The sequence below is a fragment of the Anguilla rostrata genome, chromosome 8 (assembly GCF_018555375.3).
Source record: "Anguilla rostrata isolate EN2019 chromosome 8, ASM1855537v3, whole genome shotgun sequence".
Lineage (NCBI taxonomy): Eukaryota > Metazoa > Chordata > Actinopteri > Anguilliformes > Anguillidae > Anguilla > Anguilla rostrata.
The window spans coordinates 3,897,902-3,919,942 of record NC_057940.1 but is presented as its reverse complement, the minus strand read 5'-3'; the positions used below and the strand labels follow the sequence as shown (position 1 = coordinate 3,919,942).

General features: G+C 48.8%; 1 protein-coding gene across 1 annotated transcript in view; it reads left to right on the top strand.

Annotated features, from left to right (window-relative positions):
* Positions 1-22,041, top strand: part of LOC135260566 (uncharacterized) — a 99,176-nt gene that overhangs the window by 61,548 nt on the left and 15,587 nt on the right. The window contains exons 3-6 of the mRNA XM_064345896.1: positions 3,369-3,663; positions 5,536-5,655; positions 13,127-13,294; positions 20,881-21,062. Of these exons, the coding sequence (XP_064201966.1) occupies positions 3,369-3,663; positions 5,536-5,655; positions 13,127-13,294; positions 20,881-21,062 (765 nt within the window). The remainder of the gene's footprint in view (positions 1-3,368; positions 3,664-5,535; positions 5,656-13,126; positions 13,295-20,880; positions 21,063-22,041) is intronic.

Sequence of the window (22,041 nt, the reverse complement as noted above, 5' to 3'; positions counted from 1 at the left end):
AGCGCGGGCTTGCGGCTGCTTAGGAGAGTTTTGATAGGCTGCGTCGGTACGCCTGCCCATTCAGGTGCATTTAAAATTAACTGTCGTCTGCGTTTCCGTAACGACTCCCTCCTCTCTCTCTCTGTTTTTTTTACGGGTGAGGCCGGCGTGGGCCTGGCGGGAGGCGGCGCGGACCGTGATTTACGGCTTTGTGAGAACGCTACGCGGCGTTAGCGACGCCGGCTTCCTTCGATGATTAAGAGGCTGGGAGAGGAGCATATTGCCGGCTCTCTCTCTCCCGGTACTCCAGGAGATCAGAGATACCGCGCTGGAGGGCCCAGCCGGCTAATGGTTCGGTCTGCTCAGATCTGTCATCCTGGAGAGACTCACAAGGGCTTCCTAATGCCTGGATTACGGCTGCTTTTGTTGCACTTAAGAGAGAGAGAGAGAGAGGGAGAGGGAGAGGGAGGGAGGGAGAGAGAGGGAGGGAGAGAGAGAGATCTGTCTGAGGGAAGCCGGCTGGCTGCAAAGGCTGGCTGTGCTTTCTGTGGTTCTCAGGTTCGAATCCCACGTGTGTAGGAGGCATAGCACGCGTGCGTACATGCAGGGATGCCATATTGATGGTGGTAAGGGGGGGCGGGGTTTGGATGATTTGAATGGACCTCACTGGCAGGGACCCTCAAAATGTATGCTGTAGTTGTGTAGGGACAGACAGGCAGGTAGGCAGGCAGGCAGGCAGACAGACAGGCAGGCAGGGCAGACGGCAGGCAGGCAGGAGACAGGCAGACAAAAGACAGACATACAGACAGGCAGGCAGCAGACAGACAGACAGACAGACAGACAGGCGAGAGATAGAGACAGACGACAGACAGATAGATAGGCAGGCAGGCAGACAGGCAGACAGACAGGCAGACAGACAGATAGATAGGCAGGCAGACCTGTTCAACTATGTAGACACTCATAAACACGTATTCATGTGTACACAAACGCATCCAGACATGCACACCCACACAGAAAGACTTGCCATCTCTTTCTCTCTCTCTCTCATCCTCGCTCTCTTCTCCCCCAGTCTCTCTCTTGCTCTTTCTCTCTATTACACGCACACAAACATAAATACATTCAGGGTTCTCTTTCTTTCTGTGTTTTTCTCTCTTTCTACCCCCCGCTGTCTCTGTATCTCTGTATCTCTCTCTCTCATCTCTCTTTTCTCTTAGTTTTGACTCCTCTCTCTACACAGTGGGGGGTTTTGGGGGGAGTTTCATTAAAACTTTGGCTGCGATCCATCATTAAGGCCTCAGCAGTGAGGCTGCAGCGCGCCGCAAGCCCTGCGACTGGTACCGCAGTGATCACATGATCACGTGTCACTGCAGTGCTACAGTGACATCACAGTGTCACGGCAGTGACATCACAGTGATCACAGGCACGCAGTGACATCACGTGACATACATGAGCCTTCTCAATTTAAAAAGCCCCGAAATTGGAGGCCTCGACATCCCCTGCTGAGCCGGGGTCCCTCCGCCACCGCCTCCCGCCCTTTGCCATGGCAACACCAAAGTTCACCATGGCAACCCAACCCCTCGCCACGGTGCCCCAACATCTCGCCATGGCAACCCAACCCCTGGCCAAGGCAACACCACAGTTCACCATGGCAACCCAACCCCTCGCCACGATGACCAAACCTCTCACCATGGCAACCCAACCCCTCACCAAGGCAACCCCACCATTCACCACGGCGACCCAGCCCCTCACTATTGGCAAACTGACTCCTCGCCACGGCAACCCAACCCCTTGCCCTGACGACCCAACCCGTCGCCACGGCAACCCAACCCTTCGCCTCACCGGCCTGAACAACAAAATCTCACACTGAGCCCACATCTCATAAATTACACGCTCGCAGCACGTTCAAGCATGTTCAAAATATTTATTGTGTAGTGTTTAAAAGACCAATCTTTTTTTAGTTGTGTTTCCCTGGGTTGGCGTGTGGGGGGTGGGGCGGCAGGGAGCTCGGGTCATTAACAGCCTCTGGGCAGGCCGGCGGTTTAATGGCGTCCGTCTCTGATCGCTGAATTACAGGGGAGGGCTTTGTGGCGGCTCCGCTGGGCCGTACGGAGACACCCGTGTGTGAAACGGCCCGGGAGAGGGATCCAGAGGGGTCCGGGGCCTCCTCAGCTCCACCGCCAAATCCCCAAATCTCCTTTACACTCTTTTTTCCCCCCCCCCTCTCCCTCAGTCTGTTTTGAGAAAACCCGGGACTGCGGGAGGAATACGAGCGGACGGCTGGGTCTCGAAACGCGCCAGGGCGGGGGCGGTGGGACACACGCGTTTATACGGGCCGCGTAAACCACTTCCTGCCCGAACGCGCCCGCGAACGAACGGCACCCAGTAGACCTGGACCCTGTGTGTGTGTGAGGCCAGACTGGGAGAGTGTGTTTGGACCTGGACCCTGTGTGTGTGTGTGAGGCCAGGCTGGGAGAGCGTGTTTGGACCTGGACCCTGTGTGTGTGTGTGAGGCCAGGCTGGGAGAGTGTGTTTGGACCTGGACCCTGTGTGTGTGTGTGAGGTCAGACTGGGAGAGTGTGTTTGCACCTGGACCCTGTGTGTGTGTGTGAGGCCAGACTGGGAGAGTGTGTTTGGACCTGGACCCTGTGTGTGTGTGAGGCCAGACTGGGAGAGTGTGTTTGGACCTGGACCCTGTGTGTGTGTGAGGCCAGACTGGGAGAGTGTGTTTGGACCTGGACCCTGTGTGTGTGTGTGAGGCCAGACTGGGAGAGCGTGTTTGGACCTGGACCCTGTGTGTGTGTGAGGCCAGGCTGGGAGAGCGTGTTTGGACCTGGACCCTGTGTGTGTGTGTGAGGCCAGACTGGGAGAGCGTGTTTGGACCTGGACCCTGTGTGTGTGTGTGAGGCCAGACTGGGAGAGTGTGTTTGGACCTGGACCCCGTGTGTGTGTGTGAGGCCAGACTGGGAGAGCGTGTTTGCGCCGTCCTCCCACGACCCGGTCGTTCATTTTTTTTTACCCCTGTTGTGGGGTACATGAGTCCCCCCGGCTTTAAAAAAAAAAATCAAGAACCACGTGTTCTATTCTACGCTGAAAACCTACGCCGCACGGGACGTCCAATACATTTAAAAAATGAAATAAGTCGGGGGCAGCTTGGTTTTGTCCCCCAAGACGCTTGTATTGGACGGAAGAAATTAAAATAATTTTACTTTGTTTCTGTACAGCCTCAGGAGGACATGCACATTCAGTTTAGTTCAGTTCAATATGCTCCATTGGCGCAAAACACGTTTAGTTAATGTTGCCGAAATACATTGTTTCTCTCTCTTTCCCTCTCTTTCTCTCTCTTTCCCTCCCTTTCCCTCCTTCCTCCCCTGCCCGTCCCTTTCTCTCAGCTGCACACGGACATGGACCGGGGCGACGGGCGCACCAAGTACGTCCTCCGCGGGGAGGGGGCGGGGTCGGTGTTCGTGATCGACGAGAAGACCGGCAACATCCACGTGACCAAGCCGCTGGACCGCGAGGAGAAGGACGAGTACCGGCTGATCGCCACGGCGACGGACCGCCAGACGGACCGCGCCCTGGAGCCCTCGTCCCAGTTCGTCATCCGGGTGCAGGACATCAACGACAACCCGCCCGTCTTCCAGGACGGGCCCTACAGCGCCATCGTGCCAGAGATGGCCAACATCGGTACTGCAGCATGGGGGGGGGTGGGGGGGGGGGGGTGCTGTCGTTCTGTTGTAACACGGGCTAATTAAAATCTGTTCAGTGCAATTCTGAAAAAAACTGTAAAAGCACAGGAAAAACAAAACATAGGGTATAAACACACCTCTTTTCCAAGGCCAAAATCAACTGCTTTTAAAGGAAACCAGGACTATGCACTGCGGCCCTCCAGGACTGCATGTTAAATTACAATATATAGCATAAATATAGCAATATATTGCAGCTGATCTTATCCAGAGGGATTTACAATGTATGTTTGTCGTCAAGTGTCTATTTCAGTGATCATATGAAAGTTGCATCAACCTGCATTCAAATTTCTTTTTGTTCTGGGTGATTATTTGTTTTCTGATGTTCAATGCCTGTCTCTGCCAGCCCTTCCACAAGTGATACATCAGACCATGCTGTCATCTGCTCTTGACTGGCTCTCTCTCTCTCTCTCTCTCGCCCTCTCTTAACTCTCCTTTCCCAATCTCTCTAGGTGACACTGTCAGCACTTTGATGTCAAAAACAGCAACAGCTGCTCTCACAAATACCCTCTTCCCAGTGGAGCGTGTCAGGCAATGCACTGTGGGAAATGTAGTCTCCCCCCCCCCCCCCCCCCCCCCCCCCCCCCCGCACTGTAATATTTCCCAGCAATTTCAATTTCTTTCTGATGAGGTTGATTGTCTTTTAATTTGTTTGGAGGAGGCGGAGGGTGTTTGGGGGGGGGGGGGGGGGGCACGTACCGTACCTGCATGGAAAGGAAGTGTTTAAGGAAGGGTGAGGGGGGTGGGGGTGGTGGGGGGAGGGAAGAATGTGGGAGTGAGTGACAGAACAGAGGAGAAAAGCAGGCAGTGACAGTGAGAAAACCTGGAGAGAAATATATAAACCCTGGTGTGCTTGTGTGTGAGTGTGTGTACGTGTGTGCGTGCCTACGTGTGTGTGTGTGTGTGTGAGAGAGAGAGAGACAGAGAGAAAAGAGAGAAAAAAGAGAGGATTGCTGCAGTTGGGATGAAAGAGAGATGGAGAGCAACGTGATGCATCAGGTTTATTTCGCCTGTTGCCCTCAATGCCGTTTCTCAGGAGGACCACCATCACCAACTACCGATTTTGGTATAGCTACGCTGGGGATATACGTTAAGAAAAATAGCATAAAAATTTCACTTTTGTTTGCGCAGACATAACTCAATTTAAACCCCACGGATCTTGACGCAAGACCCCTCACTGTATTCAGTCATTTTGAGACGTGCGTGCTTTTTTTCTTCTACATTTCCATCACTGTAGCCTTTCAATGGCTGTAGACTTTTGGGGTCTTATCCTTTGAATAATTCTGAATTCCACCAGGAGTGCCCCAGACAATGAAATGAGTAAAAAAAAAGATAAAATTTAAAAAATCCCAAAATGCTACCAAGTCGGTTTCCCTCAAACTGTAGACAGCCGTGGAGCTGTGTCTTGGGATTCGCATCCAGTCACGTAAGGTTTTTTGATCAGCGAGACAGGAAGGAACAAATCATTATTTGTCCAGCGTTCGCATCTTAAACCGTTTGCCAATATTGCTCTGCAATCACGGGAAAACTCCATCGACAGATCCCAGTGAGAATAGCAAAATAATAATTGGCGAAAGTCGAAATGCGTTTGTGTTTAATGGGCTGAGCCATCCGGGTTGCGTTAAGAATTAATGCCGTGGTGAAGGCAAAGAGTGATTTTTTACAAATCCTATCAGATATGCTCCCCCACTATGAATGAACATAGCCGTCAAAACACACCGCAAAAGCAGATTTGTAAAAAGTGATTATATTCAGATATTTTTTTTTTGTCTGCCATTTTCAGACCCGCTCTGTCTCTCCGTCTCACTTTCAGGTACATCCATAATCCAGGTGACCGCCACAGACGCGGACGACCCCACCTATGGGAACAGCGCCCGGCTGGTGTACACGCTGCTGCAGGGACAGCAGTTCTTCTCCGTCGACCCACAGACAGGTAGGAACCTCGCTGTGATTGGTCTGTACTCATCGCTCTCTCTCTCTCTCTCACTCTGATTGGTCTGTACTCCTCGCTCTCTCTCTCTCTGTGATTGGTCTGTACTCCTCTCTCTCTCTCTCTCTGATTGGTCTGTACTCCTCGCTCTCTCTCTCTCTCTCTCTCTCTCTCACTCTGATTGGTCTGTACTCCTCGCTCTCTCTCTCTCTGTGATTGGTCTGTACTCCTCGCTCTCTTTCTCTCACTCTGATTGGTCTGTACTCCTCTCTCTCTCTCTCTCTCTCTCCCCTCTCACTCTGATTGGTCTGTACTCCTCGCTCTCTCTCTCTCTGTGATTGGTCTGTACTCCTCTCTCTCTCTCTCTCTGATTGGTCTGTACTCCTCGCTCTCTCTCTCTCTCTCTCTCTCTCTCTCACTCTGATTGGTCTGTACTCCTCGCTCTCTCTCTCTCTCTCACTCGGATTGGTCTACACTCCTCCTCTCTTACTTTGATTGGTCATTGTGTCCTTTTTGTCTTTAGCTGCTTGCACGCGATGGGGGTCGAAACATTCGACTTGCCGTCAGACTCGATTCTTCTCATGTGTGGCCACTGCCTTACTTGCCGTTGAATGCAGCTTTCGATTCTTGTCACGTGACAAAGGCTTTAGTCTGACTGGCCTTTCCTCCGTTCTCTTACACTGTGATTGGTCTATACTCCTCTCTCTCACTCTGATTGGCCTACACTCCTTTCTTTCTTTGATTTGTCTTTTCTTCTCTCACTCTGACTGGCCATTACTCCATTCTCTAACACTCTGATTGGTCTATACTTCTCTCTCACTCTGATTGGCCTTTACTCCATTCTCTAACACTCTGATTGGCCTTTACTCCGTCTTTACTCCATTCCCTTACACTCTGATTGGCCTATACTTCTCTCTCACTCTGATTGGCCTTTACTCCATTCTCTCTCACTCTGATTGGCCTTTACACCGTCTTTACTCCATTCCCTTACACTCTGATTGGCCTATACTTCTCTCTCACTCTGATTGGCCTTTACACTGTCTTTACTCCATTCCCTTACACTCTGATTGGCCTATACTTCTCTCTCACTCTGATTGGCCTTTACACCGTCTTTACTCCATTCCCTTACACTCTGATTGGCCTATACTTCTCTCTCACTCTGATTGGCCTTTACACCGTCTTTACTCCATTCCCTTACACTCGGATTGGCCTATACTTCTCTCTCACTCTGATTGGCCTTTACACCGTCTTTACTCCATTCCCTTACACTCTGATTGGCCTATACTTCTCTCTCACTCTGATTGGCCTTTACACCGTCTTTGCTCCATTCCCTTACACTCTGATTGGCCTATACTTCTCTCTCACTCTGATTGGCCTTTACACCGTCTGTACTCCATTCCCTACGCTCTGATTGGCCTATACTTCTCTCTCACTCTGATTGGCCTTTACTCCATCTTTACTCCATTCCCTTACACTCTGATTGGCCTATACTTCTCTCTCACTCTGATTGGCCTTTACTTCTCTCTCACTCTGATTGGCCTTTACTCCATTCTCTCTCACTCTGATTGGCCTTTACTCCATTCTCTCTCACTCTGATTGGCCTTTACTCCATTCTCTCTCACTCTGATTGGCCTTTACACCATCTGTACTCCATTCCCTTACGCTCTGATTGGCCTCTCTCAGTTCCTGTCCTGTGTCCTGCATCTCTGAATCAGAGTTCGCCTGGGACGGTTCTTTCCTGTTTGTGTTTGGGCAGGCTCTATGGCTCTACTCTACAGCAGTCACTTGACAAGTATAAGCTCATGGAGTGGATGTTTGGGTTGGTCAGTCTCCCTCCCTGGTAGGATAATAGGTGCCAAGTGATCTAGCAGAAATTGCACCAAGCAGGGTGACGGTGCAGAAGGGCAAATCCATGTAGAAACAGTGGGTTGGTGGGTGGGGGGGTGGGGGGTGGGGGACGGGGTTAGAGGCACAAATGATTGTAATGGAATGTGACTGTACTTTTTTTAGACACTGACAAAATTTGCCTTTGGCAAGAAAAGCTCACAACCACCCCCACAGCATTTCACTTCATTTTGACCCCCCAACCACCATCCACACACACACACACACTTACTCACACACACACACACACACACACACACACACACACACACACTTACTCACACACACACACACACACACACGCACACACTTACTCACACACACACACTTACTCACACACACACACACACACACACACACACACACACATACATGCACACACACACACATACAGGCACACATACACATACTCACACACTTACTCACACACACACACATACATGCACACACACACACATACAGGCACACATACACATACTCACACACACACACATACATGCACACACACACACATACAGGCACACATACACATACTCACACACATACAGGCACACATACACATACTCACACACACATGCACACACACACACACTTACTCACACACACACACACACACACACTTACTCACACACACACACACACACACACACACATACATGCACACACACACACACACATACAGGCACACATACACATACTCACACACATACAGGCACACATACACATACTCACACACATACAGGCACACATACACATACTCACACACACATGCACACACACAGAAATATGCATGTGCACACATTTGCGTGCACACATGCATGCACACACACACAAACACACACACATATGCACACACACATGCACAAACACACACGCACACACACACACACACACACAAAATGCATGTGCACACACACACACACACACAAATTCACACACACACATGCACAGACATATTCACACACACAAATGTACACACACACAGAAATTCTATTATGAGCACACACATATGCATGCATATACACGTAGACACACACGCATACAGCATGCTCAGAATGACTACTCTTTCAGAAGCTTAGTGGGTAGAATATACTATATTCCTATGTTTGCTTTTGTATGAACTTATATTTGCCTAGCTGAGACATGCAGCTTTTCATAATGTTTACTGCCAGGGCCCAGGTCTGACAGCAATTCTCAAGCAGGGACAGGCTTTTTATAAGTGGACAAAAGCAAACAGTGCAGTGCCCAAGGCGCTTCTCCTACTTCCCCCCCCCCCCTCTCTCTCTCTTTCTCTCACTCTTTCTCTTGATTTCTCTGTCATGACTGCTGTGCTTCTGCTGGCTGGTTTTTCTTTAGTGTACTCACAGAGATCACTTGAGAATAAGGAGTTCCCCACTTCCTGGATATGATCGAATGTGACTACCCTTCTTCCTCAGGCTCTGCTCTCTCCCTCCCTCTCTCTCTCTGTCTTCCTTTCTGCTTCCCCCCTTTTTTATTCTTTTTTTTTCTTGTTTGGTGAGGAGGCAAAATGTATTGATTTGTTCACTACTGCAACCCCTTCTTTGCTTTTAATTATGTGTAATAATTAATTGAATATTATGCATGTTTTTCTTCTTTAGTATTAATCTAAAATGTTGACCTAAAAACTATTTCTCCCTGTCTTTCTCTCTTTTGCTGTCTGATTCAAATTTCAAAACTTTTAATTTAAATGGAGCTTTCCTGGCATGGAATGAAACAAAATGTACTGCTGAAACATTTAGTTCACAAGTCTACAAAACAAGAGATGTGCATCAAAAACGTCTAATATTTGTTGTCTTCCTTTTTTTTTCATTTTTTTGGGATGTTTGGAACAATGTGTCATTTTTAAAATAGCTCTTGTGAGACATTGTTGGGTTTTTAAAAAAACAAAAAAAAGAAAAACATTTTGAGCTGAATGAGAAGGCTGTGCCAGCTTTGGCCAGTCTGCACGACCTTGTTCACTGAACAAACCCGGATTGATTAGGTCTCCCGACATCCAATAGCAAGGCTGCGGTCGCCAGGTCCGCACTCTCTGTTTAAATTTCTCATTCTTCTCATTGATCTGTGGCAGGGGGAGTATTCGGTCCGCGTAAGGCCTTGCTTGAGGACATGGTTCCTCTGGGTTTTTGGGGAGTAATGAAAGGGGGGGCTGGTATGTCTGCTGTGGGTTACGCTGGAAGTTCAATTACGAGGGAGGGAGCAGTTCAGCTCCCCTCTGCTCTGGGGGGGGGGGGGGGGGAGATGGGGGTGGCGAAAAGTAGGAGTTGAAATTGAAAGTATGTGTATACCTGTGGACATCTGTTTGTGAGTTAGCTCCCTCTCTATCTCAGCTCCGGAGGTAAGAGCGTTTGTCTGTTAGTCGGAGGGTTGCCGGTTCGATGCCCTGCCCTGGGCGTGTCGAAGTGTCCCTGAGCAAGACAACCTAACCCCTGATTGCTCCCAATAAGCTGATTGGTACCTTGCATGGCAGCCTTTCACCGTTGGTGTGTGTGTGTGTGAATGAGAGGCATCAATTTTAAAATTTAATTTAAATTTTAAATGCAGTCCATTTACCATGTATCTTTTGCTTTCAATTCGATGTGCTTTATTGGCATGAAATACACAAATACAGTGGCAGATTCATTAAGCCTGGCTTCAGGTGCAGATAATGCAGGCCGCATCGGGGCCCCAGAAACATGCATGTGCTGTATCAAACAGGCGCCCAGGGCCGTCTGGGTAGTGTAGAGGTATAAGCACTCGCCTACCACCGCAGAGACCCGGGTTCAGTCCCCGGCAGCGGTACTTCCGGCTTGGTCAGACGTTCCTACGAACACGGTTGGCAGCGTCCGCGGGTGGGAAGCGGGAAAAAAAGTGGCAAAAAAAGAGAATGAGAAACAGGTGTTGTGGGGCTGGAAGCGCGGTGTGCAGTGTTGTGTACTCTGAGTCATCGCCAGGTGCGCTTCTCCCCTTGATGCGTACGCCTGTACGGGAGGATCGACTGCGCAACTAACAGGCGGAGGGATTGTGAAGTGTGGCTGATTATGCGTTCCGTCGAATTGTACCGAAGTTCACGCGCTTAACGAGGGTCGATTTTTTTCTTGAATTTTCTGCACCCTCTGAAGTGAAGTGAATTTTCTGCACCTCTGTAAAATGAAGGCACAAGCAAGGTTGGAGACGCGGGTATGGACCTCGAAGGTGCCCTGAGAGAGAATCTTCACAAGGACGCTGCCACTATTTCAGCTCCTCGAGCAAGACTTAATCGAAGCGGCGCAGATTAAACCGCCACGCAATAATGAAAGATGGCCGCTCGGCACAGAGAATATTATCTGGAGTCACGGAGCAGCCTCGGCAAAGTTGTTAAAAATTATGGAAAGCTGAAAAAAGACGCAGAAATCACGGAGTGTTTTAAAAAATTCGTTTTTTAGATGAACCGATAGATCTCGTGCGCGGCTGTGGGGAAATGATTGAAATAATTAAATTACAAGTGTTTGCAGTTTCAGAAAAATCAATGGGCAGAAGCTGCCGCTAGTAAAAAAATAAAAAAAGCAAATGCATTGATAAGCTGGTGCATTTAATTGCTTTTGTCTGTCACGGAAAGAGCACGCCTTTTGCCTTTAACGGAAAATTGTTGGAAACAGAGCATGCTCAAATTGCATTACTAAAATTGTAATAAAACAGGGTGACGTTTTGTGCGTTTGTTCTTATTTCTGTTTCTTTAAAGTTAGATTTGTTACATGTTGTAGGCTGCATTGCAAGGACTGTGGCTGCATTATAGTTGCCATCAAAAACTTTCAAGGAAAGCACGAAAAATGTCAAAAGACACAGCATGACTAGAGAACAGACAAACTGCATGGAATCAGTGGCTCCTTCGACCAGTGGCATAGCCAGGAATTCTGGGTCCCCCTGAAAGAATATTGCGTTGAGCGCCCATTTTTTAGATAAAACAAATTGAATTTAATTTTTTTTTAAGCTGTCGTGCCACCCTCCCCCGAAAACTACAGACCCCTAGAATCATCACCACCTTCCTCCCCCCGCCCGCCCCCCCGCCCCCCACTCTGGCGACGGCCCTGCCTGCGACTCCTGCGACAAACACCCAGCCATGGAGACAATTACTCTTCTGGGAGAAATAAAAAGGGGGACCCCTACGGCAGAACCTCCCCACTTCCGCAGCGTTCCCGTTTCGCCCCGCCGATACCCGGGCCTCGCGTTGATTACACGATTGTGTTACGGCCGGCTCGAAGGGTCGCGACAAACAAAGTCCAAATCACCAAAAAACAAGACAGAAACTGATCTAAAAAACACAAACTCAGACATGTATTTATCTAAAACACAAACTAAAACAAACAAAAACTCACAAAAAGTTCACAAAATTATGGGGCCTTCACAAAAAACCTACCAAACGCAAACCACACAAAAGAAAAACCCCAAAGAACAATACTCCCCAGCTTCATACTGCAGGGCTTATATTGGGCCACAGGCAGGTGGAGGCAATCAAGCAATTAAGCAATTGGGTATTACCTCCACCTGCACTGCCCAGGCGAGCAGAGGCTGGGGACGTAACACTCGCGCCCGGATCGTTTCAGCCAACGGTTGCCGCCACAGCTGGATTATCACAGTCCCTCATTTTGGGGCGGCGGGGTCGGGATACGCACCGTTCGCGCGTCGCACCTGTTACGGAATGAAATATACCTGCGTTGCGATAACCAGGCGTACAATATCAGAATCTGTAAACATGTGTCTCCCCAGTGACGTTGCCTAGCGATGTCCTCATCGCGTCACGTAGACAGCAGGGTTCCCCTGGAAACCATGTGTCTCGCTCCAGCAGGGCCGTGACATCATCAACACTTAAAGGGGACACACAAAGAGGCACGGCAGCACACAAAACCAAAAGGAAAAAGGAAGCAGTGCTAATACAAAATAGTAACACACCGGAAGACACATCAGTTTCCTTCCACGTCCCATGAAGGTGTTAAACGCACCCGAACAGGAGTTTTTTTTTTTTGAGCTCTGCTTCATATGCAAAACGCGATTGATTAGTGCGCGGTCCCATTTGCTGATGGCATAATTAGCTGTAGCGTTAGTTAACACGACGTTAATTTCACGCACTGACATACACTCTCGTCAAGCTGCATTTTCCACTGCAAGTTTTATGTATGTGCGCGTGGCCCGTAGTAAATATTGCCAAAGCGAACAAGAGACATATTAAACAAGTAGCACGACAGTAGAAGTACAACATGGTTAAATAATTAATACTACTGCAATTACAAATGGTCATAGGCTGCAGTGTGGTGTAATGGGTAAGGAGCTGGTCTCGTAACCTAAAGGTCACCGATTCGATTCCCAGGTAGGACACTGCCGTCGTACCCTTGAGCGAGGTACTTAACCTGCATTGCTTCAGTATATATCCAGCTGTATAAATGGATGCAATTTAAATGCCGCGCAGAATGTTGTGTAAGTCGCTCTGGATAAGAGCGTCTGCTGAATGCCTGTAATTGTAATGTAATGTCATGGATTAATCGTAATTTCTCACTCACTCTCTGTCTGTCTCTCTCTCTCTCTCTCTGCCTCTCTCTCTCTCTCTCTGTCCACACAGGTATCTTGCGTACGGCGGTGCCGGACATGGACAGGGAGACTCAGGATGAGCACCTGGTGGTCCTGCAGGCCAAGGACATGGGGGGCCACCTGGGGGGACTGTCAGGGACGACCACCGTCACCGTGCGCCTAAGCGACGTCAACGACAACCCGCCCCGCTTCAGCCAGAGTCAGTGTTTCCGCTGCTGAGTGTGTGTGTGTGTGTGTGTGTGTGTAAGAGAGCGTGTGTGTGTCTGTGTGTGTTTGCGTGTGTGTGTCTGTGTGTATATGTGTGTGTGTGAGTGTGATTGTGTGTGTGTGTGTGTGTGTGTAAGAGTGAGACAGAGAGAAAGAGTAAACTTTTTTGTTCAGACAAAGAAACACACTCACACACACACACACACTCTCACACACACTACAGTTGTCATGGGAACGGTAGTACAGGAAGCAGACTTTGCTTTGCTGTTTGTTGTGTAGTCCAGTGAGAACCCTGCTCAGCCAAAAAGCAAAAGTTTTCTGCAGTCCTGTCAGGGTACTGAGTGCACTCAGGGTCTTCCTAACTTCTTCCTGTCTTCATCATCCTCACACTCAGGCTGAGCCCTCCTCTTCCTCAGCACAGCCACCTCCACCTCTTTTTTCATTTTTCATACTCAACCCCGATGGTCTCAGATCTCCAGAGACCACTAGATTCACCTTAAAAATACACTCTCAAAAAATAAAGGTTCAGTGGAGGTACATTTTTGCCGAATAAATTTCCCAAGTGTACCCTGAATGCACAACAATGTTCTATTTGGAAACTAATACTGAGCACCGTTCACAAGCAAAAGATAAATTATGAATTGCTGGCTCATGGTACAATTTTATGCGCCTATAGGCTACTGCCCCTGTGACAAGAATTAGTACCTTTTTAGGAACTTTTTCATACACTTTTTTTTCTGAGAATGTACCACGTGGGAGCACACCTGTAATTGGCTCTGAACCTTGGACTCTTCGCTGGTGTACACCTCATTGCCTTCACCAGGATTATCCTGGGGAATTATGAGACTAGAACATGAGGAGGTTTGTTTGAGTGACCTAAAAATGTTCAATTGAAAAAACCTGAAAAGTATAGGTGTAAGAAATTTGAGTAACATCTTAGGTATATCCGATGAAGCACACACACACACACACACACACATATGTGTGTGTGTGTGTGTGTGTGTGTTTATTTATTTGCCAGCTACGGTCATTACAGTCAGAATTCAGTTCAGACAACGCTTTAGCATATCCTCTACAAACATATCCCTGTATTTGAATTAGAGTTTTATTCAGACGGACATTTCTGTCAGTGTTTTCTGTTCCCAAATATAACCCTGCATTGTGTTTATTTTTGGAGGTTTAGCAGCTCTAAAACTCCAATTTGAAACAGCTCGGGTCGGTGGTCACAGGTTTGTGCAGGCTTGTGTGTTCCTGTGCAGGCTGTGTGTGTGTGTGAGGTCAGTGAAGCTCGCTCCCAGATCACTGTCTAAGAGGAGCCTGTTTCTCAGCTGCAAGTGGTTGCATTTCCCCAGTGCTGCCAGAGGGGGCAGCAGAGAGTGTCGCTGATACAGTGACAGGTGGGGCCTAGCTGGATTGCTGTCTCTATCCTAGGGCCAGATAGGGAACAGCGATTGTGAGCGAGCTTTCATCATAAATAATATTAATTAATTTCCTCTGGGGCTGGCCACGGAAGGAGGGAGAAAAAAGAAAAAAAAAAACATAGAGAGAAGAATAATCTTGTATGACCTATTATCGCATTTGTCCTTTGAGAGTGAAAGAAAGGGAGTGACAGAGACATAGAGAGTGGAGTGAGGGAGAGAGACAGAATGATAAACATGGTAATTTGTCCTTGCGCGGAGCGAGAGACAACGGAAGATGGGTACAGAGAGTGCTAGAGGGAGAGAACGAGAGAGACAGAAAGACAGAGAGGACAAGTAGATGCGTATGACGTTAGCAACACAAGGTTAACACCTGCGAAAACCTCCGGAAACACTAAAGGATAAAACTGAAATAATACGGGTGGTAATAATAATAATAATAACAATAATAATAATAAGTATCATCATGATAACCTCCATAACCATTCTTCGTTCTCTTTATAACCTGTGTGTGTGTGTTTGTGTGCGTGTATGTTTGTGTGTGTATGTGCATGTGTGTGTGTGTGTTTCTGTCTGTTTCTGTGTGTGTGTGTATATGTCTGTGTGTTTTTGTGTGTGCATATGTGTGTTTGTGTGTGTGTCTGTCTGTTTCTCTGTCTGTGCCTGTGTCTGTGTGTGTGTGTGTGTGTGTGTCTGTCTCTGTGTGTGCATGACTATGTGTGTCTGTGTGTGTGCATGACTATGTGTGTGTGTGTGTGTGTGTCCGTGTGTGTGTGTGTGTGTGTGTGTGTGTGTGTGTGTGTGTGTGTGTGTGGTGTGTGTGTGTGTGTGTGTGTCTGTGTGTGTGTGTGTGTGTGTGTGTGTGTGTGTGTGTGTGTGTGTGTCTGTGTGTGTGCGTGTGTGTGTGTGTGTGTGTGTGTGTTTGACAGACACACACTAATGCGTGCCCCCGCAGGGACGCGTGCGGTAAGCCCATTTAAAGGGAGGTCAGTGTGTTTGATGCCGGCCGTGTCCGGTGCGCTGCAGTGCGATGCTATTTGCATTCGGCTCTCCGCTCGTACTGAGAGAGCGCGATGGCAGGGCCCCTCCTCACCTCTCTCCGAGCGGCACCGTCGTCTGTCTGGCAGCTCGGCTCAAAACTTGCCGCTAATTCCGCGCGGTGGCTGAGCGAAGCGGAAGCGCTGTTTTATTTATTAATTTTTTTATCTTCCGCCTGTGCGGGCTCAGCTGGGCCTGTCAGCAGGCTGCTCCCTCCTCTCCCGGGGTTTTCCCCGACTCTGCTTCATATGCACGCTTATGAAAAAAGCTGATTTTTTTTTCCTGCCTACTGGGCAAAACCGTAGGGCTGTTTCAAAGTTAGCTGCAGCGTGGAGCTGTGGTCAGAGCAGCAGTGGGGAGCAGTGGTCAGAGCAGCAGTGGGGAGCAGCGGTCGGAGCAGCTGTGCGGAGCAGTGGTCAGAACAGTAGTGTGGAGCAGTGGCCAGAGCAGCAGTGTGGAGCAGTGGCCAGAGCAGCAGTGTGGAGCAGTGTGGAGCAGTGGCCAGAGCAGCAGTGTGGAGCAGTGTGGAGCAGTGTGGAGCAGTGGCCAGAGCAGCAGTGTGGAGCAGTGTGGAGCAGTGGCCAGAGCAGCAGTGTGGAGCAGTGGTCAGAGCAGCAGTGTGGAGCAGTGGTCTGAGCAGCAGTGTGGAGCAGTGGTCAGAGCAGCAGTGGGGAGCAGTGGTCAGAGCAGCAGTGGGGAGCAGTGGTCAGAGCAGCTGTGCGGAGCAGTGGTCAGAGCAGCAGTGGGGAGCAGTGGTCAGAGCAGCAGTGTGGAGCCGTGGTCAGAGCAGCAGTGTACAGCAGCGGTCAGAGCAGCAGTATAGAGCAGTGGTCAGAGCAGCAGTGTGGAGCAGTGGTCAGAGGAGCAGTGTGGAACTTTAAGATTAAAAAATAGTCACTGGCTCTCCTGCAGTACTGCGTGTTCTGTAGGGTGTAAAAAAACAAAACAGAAGTATGGTCACTTTGAAAAAGGTCACTGCTACTGCTTCAACACACTACAGTCAAACTAATTAAGCATTCATTCATACATCAAAACACTCCATTAGCGTTTACTGGAGTCCGGGCCCTTGAGAGGACTCCACTCACCACATGCAAATTATGTGAAAAACGTTGCAGCTAATGCTTCGCCACTCTCCCATCATTTTTGAGTAGCTTTACAAGGGCCCATTGGCGTCTACATAGCAAGGTTCACCCTTTGAAGAGTCGGTTTTTTCGTCTTTATTTATTTATTTTTTTCAGAATTCTAAGCCAGCGTTCTAGAACTCCATCGCTTTCAATCACCAGCAGTGATTGTTACCATCAGCATTAGAATATTCATTAAGAACATTCTAATCACATATTTGTGATCTTTCACCTTGAAGATTTTGTGTTAATGACTGGCTCAGTGTGAGTTGATGTTGACACAAAAAATATATGTTAATACTATTTTTATTAATTGTCTCATTAGTTAATTAGTTGCCGATGTAACTTAGTCAGAACTGTAACACTGTCACTGCCATGTGACTGCTTTAGAAAGAAGTTGTTCTGCTTTATAATGTCATACCTCGTATTATTTTTATATGGATGTTTTGTGTATGTAGTCTGCAGTATGTCACTCTGAATAAGGCTTAATGAAGCATTGGTGTTTATTACTGATGATTTAGAAAGCCTTAGTTAGGAATTGTGCCCACGAGTGTGTTATAAATGCGTTATAAATGCTTTATAAGTGCTTTATAAATGGCATATGAAGTCTTTGTGAAATTTCTGTATAACACTGCAGGCAAATGCCATGTTAGTCCTATTTCTACTCTTACAAGCATTTGGTCAATCCTGATTCAGTGGGGAATTGATTTTACGACCCTCTCTTTCTGTATTTGGTGCCTGTGGTTGTGGCTGTGTTTATGGTGTTGGCTGTTTTTATGGTGTTGGCTGTGGTTATGGTGTTGGTTGTGGTTATGGTGTTGGGTGTGTTTATGGTGTTGGCTGTGTTTATGGTGTTGGCTGTGTTTATGGTGTTGGTTGTGGTTATGGTGTTGGCTGTGGTTATAGTGTTGACTGTGGTTATGTGGTTGGGTGTGATTACGGTGTTGGCTGTGGTTATGGTGTTGGCTGTGGTTATGGTGTTGACTGTGGTTATGTGGTTGGGTGTGATTACGGTGTTGGCTGTGTTTATGGTGTTGGCTGTGGTTATGGTGTTGGCTGTGGTTATGGTGTTGGTTGTGGTTATGTGTTTGGGTGTGATTGCGGTGTTGGCTGTGATTGTGTATGGTTGTGGTTGTGTATTTAGGTTCTGTTTCTGGTCTGATTTTTTTTTTTTAGTCTATCTTGGATATACAGTAGGGTCTCAGCCAACCATTTCCTGTTTCCTGTTTCCTGTTTCCTGTGTCCTGTTCCTCTTTCCCCCGGCAGGTGCCTGCAGTTACCCCACCCTCCCCCAAGCAGGACAAAACGCGGCTTAAAGCTCCCTGTGTTTTCCTGCAGAGCCATCACTTTGGGTTCCCAGAATAAGAAGTGATTTCCATGTAAATTGAACAATCCCCCCCCCCCCCCCTCCCCCTCGCCCTCGCCCGCCCCACCCCCTGGGGTGATGGATGTAGGCTGTGTACGGCAGTTGTGGGTGGAGAGGGGTGGGGGGTGATGTCAGTGACAGATGTGGGGCACTTATGGATGCTTATTCTGGGGAGCGTTGGGGGGGGGGGCGGAGGGGGGTGTGCAGGGGCACGTTACGGTGCTCCCAATATTCAGGACGTGGGCGGGTTGGTCGCAGGTTCCAGTCCCCACATGGGACCGTGTCTAGCTGTGAGTGAGTCCCTCAACCGCTCAATCAATCAATCAAATTTTAATTTTTATAGCGCATTTCACAGCAATTTTCACAATACGCTTTACAGACAAAAACCGAAGAAGGGAACGGAAAAAACAGACATGAACAAATTCAACATTAATTAATATGTGTGTGTGTGAGTGCGTGTGAGTGTGTGTGCGTATGTGTGAGTGTGTATGAGTTTGTGTGTGCATGCATGTGTGTGTACGTGTGTGTGCGTGGCAGTGTGTATGTGTGAGTCTGTGTGTCTGTGTGTGTGTGTGTGCGTGCATGTGAATGTCTATGTGTATGTATGAGCAAGTACACGTGTGTGTGTGTTTGTGCGTGTGTGTGCGTGTGTGTCTGTGTGTCTGTGTGTGTGTGTGTGCGTGCATGTGAATGTCTATGTGTATGTATGAGCAAGTACACGTGTGTGTGTGTTTGTGCGTGTGTACATGTGTGTCTGTGTGTGTGTGTGTGTGAGCACATACACATGCGCATGTGCTTGTGTGAGTGTGTTTGTGTGCATGCGTGCAAGTGTGCACGTGTGTGTGTGTGTGCGTGTCTGCTACTGTGCGTGAGTGTGTGTGTGTGAGAGAGGAGGATGGCGGCAGTCTTCTCTTCGGTTTTAGAGCAGAAGTGCAGACACATTCATGAATTGTGCGTCTGAACCAGATCCCCTCTCACAGTGAGCCCAGCTCTCCCCCACAGCAGGCCTAAATCATGAGAAACGCATTACCACAAAACAGCAGTGGAGTAAAAGCATGAAGTATGCAGTATATCACATATGCACACACACACACACACACACACACATGCACACACTCAGCATTGTACACACAAACACACACACACACACACACTCCCAGAAGCTCTGAGCATTTCCATCGGTCTAAAAATATTGCATTTTTTTTTTGTGGAGTTCCTGCCTGGCTCCCCCTCAGCCCTTTAAGGTGTGGTTCCTAATTAGCTGTGACCTAAAAACAAGAGGAGCTGCTCGCTCCTGGCCCCGACCAGGCTCCACGTTGTCTCTAATTTCACAGAATCTTTCATAAGGCGTGACAATTAGAGCGGCTGCGATGGTGGTGATGGAATGAGGAATGCAGCTGGGCAATATGGGAAGGAGTTCTAATTACTCGTTCCTACTAATAAAGTTCAACGTCATCAGAAAAGGAAAAGGAAAAAAAAAAAAACACTCATAATTAAAAATGTTTAAAAATGGTTGTGGTGAATATTCCGTCTCTTTTATCGTTTTCTTTTTCTCTGTACTCTCCCCCCTCCTTCGTCCATTAATATTTCATCAAAAGTTCAGAAATTCTGCTTCAATGCTGGAAAAATTGCTCTCAGACACGTCTCTCTCTCTCTCTCTCTCTCTCTCTCTCTCTCTCTCCCCGCACTCTGTCCTTCTCTTCTTTCCCTCTGTTACTCTCACCCTTTTCTTCTCCGAACGCCAAGTCAAACTGAGTCTCTGAACCCTTTTTTGTTCTTCTTTTCTCTGTGATGCCTGCTCTCATTGTAGTACCGAAGCAGTGTGTCTGCTCTGTGTTGCACCTGAACTGTTGTTTGTTCATTCATAATATTATTTAGAATTTGTTATTATTTTAAAATGGCTAACAATGTCCAAATAAAGCGTCTAATAAATTCAAAATTCTCTCTCTCTCTCTCTGTCTGTCTGTCTGTCTCTCTTTCTCTCACTCTCCCCTCTCCCCCTCATCTCTCTCCCACTCCCCCCTCTCCCTCTCTCTCATCCTCCCCCTCTCTCACTCCCCCCCTCCCTCTCTCTCTCACTCCCCACTTCTCCACCCCCCCTCTCTCTTTCTCTCACACATTTCCCCTCACTCTCTCTCACTCCCCCTCCCTCTCTCTCTCACTCCCCACCTCTCCACCACCCCTCTCTCTCTCTCCCCCCCTTCCCTCCTCTCTCTCTCCTCTCTCTCTCACTCCCCCTTTCTCTCTTTCCCACCCTTTCACTCCCCCTCTCTCTCCCCTCTCTCTCTCTCTCTCCCTCTCTCTCTCCCCCCTCTCCCCCTCCCCCTCCCCCCTCCCCCCTCCCCCCTCTCTCCCCTCTCTCTCCTCTGTCTCCCTCTCTCTCTCTCTCTCCCCCTCCCCCTCCTTCTCTCCCCTCTCTCTCCCCTCTCTCTCCCCCCTCCCCCCCCTCCCCCTCCTCCTCCTCTCTCACTCCCCTTTCTCTCTTTCCCACCCCTTTCATTCCCGTCTCTCTCTCCCTCTCTCTCTCCCCTCTCTCTCCCCCTCCCCCCTCCCTCTCTCTCCCCCCTCCCCCCCCTCTCTCCCCCTCCCCCTCCCCCCTCTCTCTCTCTCTCTCTCCCCCCTCCCCCTCTCTCAGGCGTGTGGTCGTTCTCCGTGTCGGAGCTGGCGGTGCCGGGGGTGGAGGTGGGCCGGGTCTCGGCGTCGGACGCGGACCTGGGGGAGAACGCCGAGCTGGAGTACAGCGTCATAGAGGGGGAGTCCGGGGACACCTTCAACATCAGCACGTCAGGGAGGGAGGCTGTTATCACCCTCAACAAGGCAAGGGGGGGGGGGCACGGGTGTTCGGGGGGGGGGCTGGTGGCAGTGCAACAGCGTAGATGAGAATGTGAATTCTCTCTGCCTGTGCTTTTCGGATACGAAATCAGCCTGGTGAAGCAGAGAGCGGGGCGGGGGGGGGGGGGGATAAAACTTATTTAACAGTGTCATGCATTCAAACACAGTCACACGTATGAGCACAGAAGCGCATTTGCGCACTCTCCCGCGCTTCAAACGCAGTCGAGTATTTTAGCACAGTCGAGCATTTCACAAGGCAGCCGCACGTTTAAAAATCAGTAGCCTGCAGAGCAAAGCCGCTCCGTTTTACTGGCAGATCTGACCAAGAAACGCGAGACTGCGAGAGAAGTGTGTGTGTGTGTGCGCTTATGCTTGTGTGTGTGTGTGTCTCTGTGTGTGCGCCTATGCTTGTGTGTGTGTGTGTGTGTGTGTGTGTGTGTGTGTATGTGTGTGTGTGTGTGTGTGTGTGTGTGTGTGTGTGTATGTGTTAGAGAGAAAGAGAGATAGTCTGCCACTGCCTGTGCCCCATGGTTTGTGAAAAGTGTGAAAACAGCTTGGCTGCAGGCAAGATTGGAAAGAACTGCCAGGCAAGCTTGATGGAGTGAGTGTGATAGCAGAGAGAGAGAGAGAGAGGTGAGAGGGATAGGAGATAGGGAGAGAGAGAGAGAGAGAGAGAAGCAAGCGAAGGAGTTGATCAATCCTGTTTCTTTTTTTCTGTCTGTGATATCATCTATGAATTTTGTTTTTTTGTGCATGGATTTGAGAGCAGGAATTGTTCTTTGGATGCCCTGAGGCAGAAATATGTGCACTAGGAATTATGGATAATGTAGTCAGCCACCTGTAATGTGGCCCACATGGACTGAACCTGCCCATAAATGCATTATGATGCCATCCCGATTAAACATTTATCATTTATCAAATAAAACACATAAATGAATGAATGAATGAATGAATGAATAGATGA